This window comes from Aedes aegypti, chromosome 3, assembly GCF_002204515.2.
Source record: "Aedes aegypti strain LVP_AGWG chromosome 3, AaegL5.0 Primary Assembly, whole genome shotgun sequence".
Lineage (NCBI taxonomy): Eukaryota > Metazoa > Arthropoda > Insecta > Diptera > Culicidae > Aedes > Aedes aegypti.
The window spans coordinates 259,776,583-259,778,282 of record NC_035109.1 but is presented as its reverse complement, the minus strand read 5'-3'; the positions used below and the strand labels follow the sequence as shown (position 1 = coordinate 259,778,282).

General features: G+C 40.8%; 1 protein-coding gene across 1 annotated transcript; it reads left to right on the top strand.

Moving 5' to 3' along the window:
* Nucleotides 1–340: 340 nt before the first annotated feature.
* LOC5567501 (eukaryotic translation initiation factor 3 subunit K) lies at nt 341–1,347 on the top strand. Its single transcript, XM_001651746.2, has 3 exons — nt 341–506; nt 596–1,035; nt 1,101–1,347. The coding sequence occupies exons 1-3, from the start codon at nt 436–438 to the stop codon at nt 1,253–1,255; spliced, it is 666 nt and encodes a 221-aa protein (XP_001651796.1). The 5' UTR covers nt 341–435; the 3' UTR covers nt 1,256–1,347.
* The last annotated feature ends 353 nt before the right edge of the window (nt 1,348–1,700 follow it).

Here is a 1,700-nt window from a genome sequence, read left to right as displayed (position 1 = left end):
AAATTTTGTATGAACCGTAACAACACGAGGACACCCACCCACCCTCTTCAGCGTTATGAAATTTGTGAATGGACCCTTATATAGAGAAGTGAGAATGAATGACGTTTGACCTATTTTTACTCTGAACGATGAGCAAATTATCGGGGTACAAATCAAAAAGTGTTCAGATTAAATGTGGTCAAACCAACGGGGGTACCCGGTATTTCGATTTGCATTTCTCCGTGTACATTATTGTTGGATTGTTTCAAAATCTCACTAATAGAGGGCCAGACGCAGCAAAACACGAGACGCCCTTTTCAAATTCAGGCTCCAAAGTGTCATTTTGAACACCCCTGCAAAGTTGTCAAATTTTTGTGTTCTTTCTTCGATCCGCCGTTCAGTCGTGGAAAGTTGTAGCATTTCCAGCGTAAATTTTCCCTGATTTTCTTGCAAAAAATGGTGCACTACGTGAAAATGGAAGATGGCAAAGTTATGCCAATACAGGATATGCTGAAAAGCATTGAACGGTATGTAAAAAGATATTAATTGACTGTGTAATCTTCATTGCAGTGAAAGCTAACCTAAAACTGGGATTTGTTTACTTGCCTCCTTCCAGCTACAATCCGGAACATCTGAAAGTGATCGAAGCATATGTTGAGGAACAAGCCCGCGACAATCAGTACGATCTGGAAGCGAATCTAGCTTGTCTGAAGCTCTATCAGTTCAATCCGCAGCTGATGAACCTGGACGTGACGTACGTGATTCTGTTGAAAGCTTTGACCAACTTCCCCCACACCGATTTTGTCCTGTGCAAGTGTTTGCTGCTGCCGGCCCAGATGAACGACGACACGGTCAAGGAAATCATTTACCTGGCTGATATCCTGGAGAAGTGTGACTTTACGCTGTTCTGGTCCCGCGTTGCCAAGAATCCACCTTTCTTCAAGAAGATTAGCGGATTCTTCGATTCGATCCGGAAGTTTGTGTGTCACGTCGTAGGAATCACTTTCCAGTCCATCGAGAAGCAATATTTGGTGCGACTTTTGGGAGACGTTGACGGTAAGTACAGTAAAGCTTTATTTGAGTAAGTTCAGGAATTCAACGTTGAAATTTTATTGTTCTAGATAATGTTCTCCGCGCTTGGGTCAAGAAGAACAACTGGAAGGAGGATGGCCAATACATAACGGTGGCCGTGCAGGAAGGCAACATCAAGACGAAGCACATTACCGAGAAGATTGACTTTGAAAATCTTGCTCCCCTGATGGCCAACTGTTTGTAGAGAGAGAACTGTTGTTGGAACTCGGCTGGAAGATGTGCCAGCTGCATTCCTAGAGAATAAGTATGCAAACTAAACGAATGAGAGTACGAACACTTTGGAAGTTTGTCATTTTTGATGACCTAAATTATCCTAATAGGCTTAAAAAATATTACTTTTTCCCCATACAATTTTGGGCTTCCCGTGTTAAAATAATAATTCTGTCGCTACTCGTGTAAGAGTTTTACGTCAATATTGTAGTGTTGAGAAATAAGCCACTGGAGTTTTTAAATGCGTTATTATATATAATATATACGCTAAATATCAAAACTTGTAATGAAATAATGAAAACTTCGTCAAAATTTGCATAGAATCCGCTTATCTGCATAGATGAAAGGAGATTAAGGACAATGCAATGGTTAATCTTCTCTTTCAGAAATTCCTCCAAAAACTCTTCTTCCGATTCCTC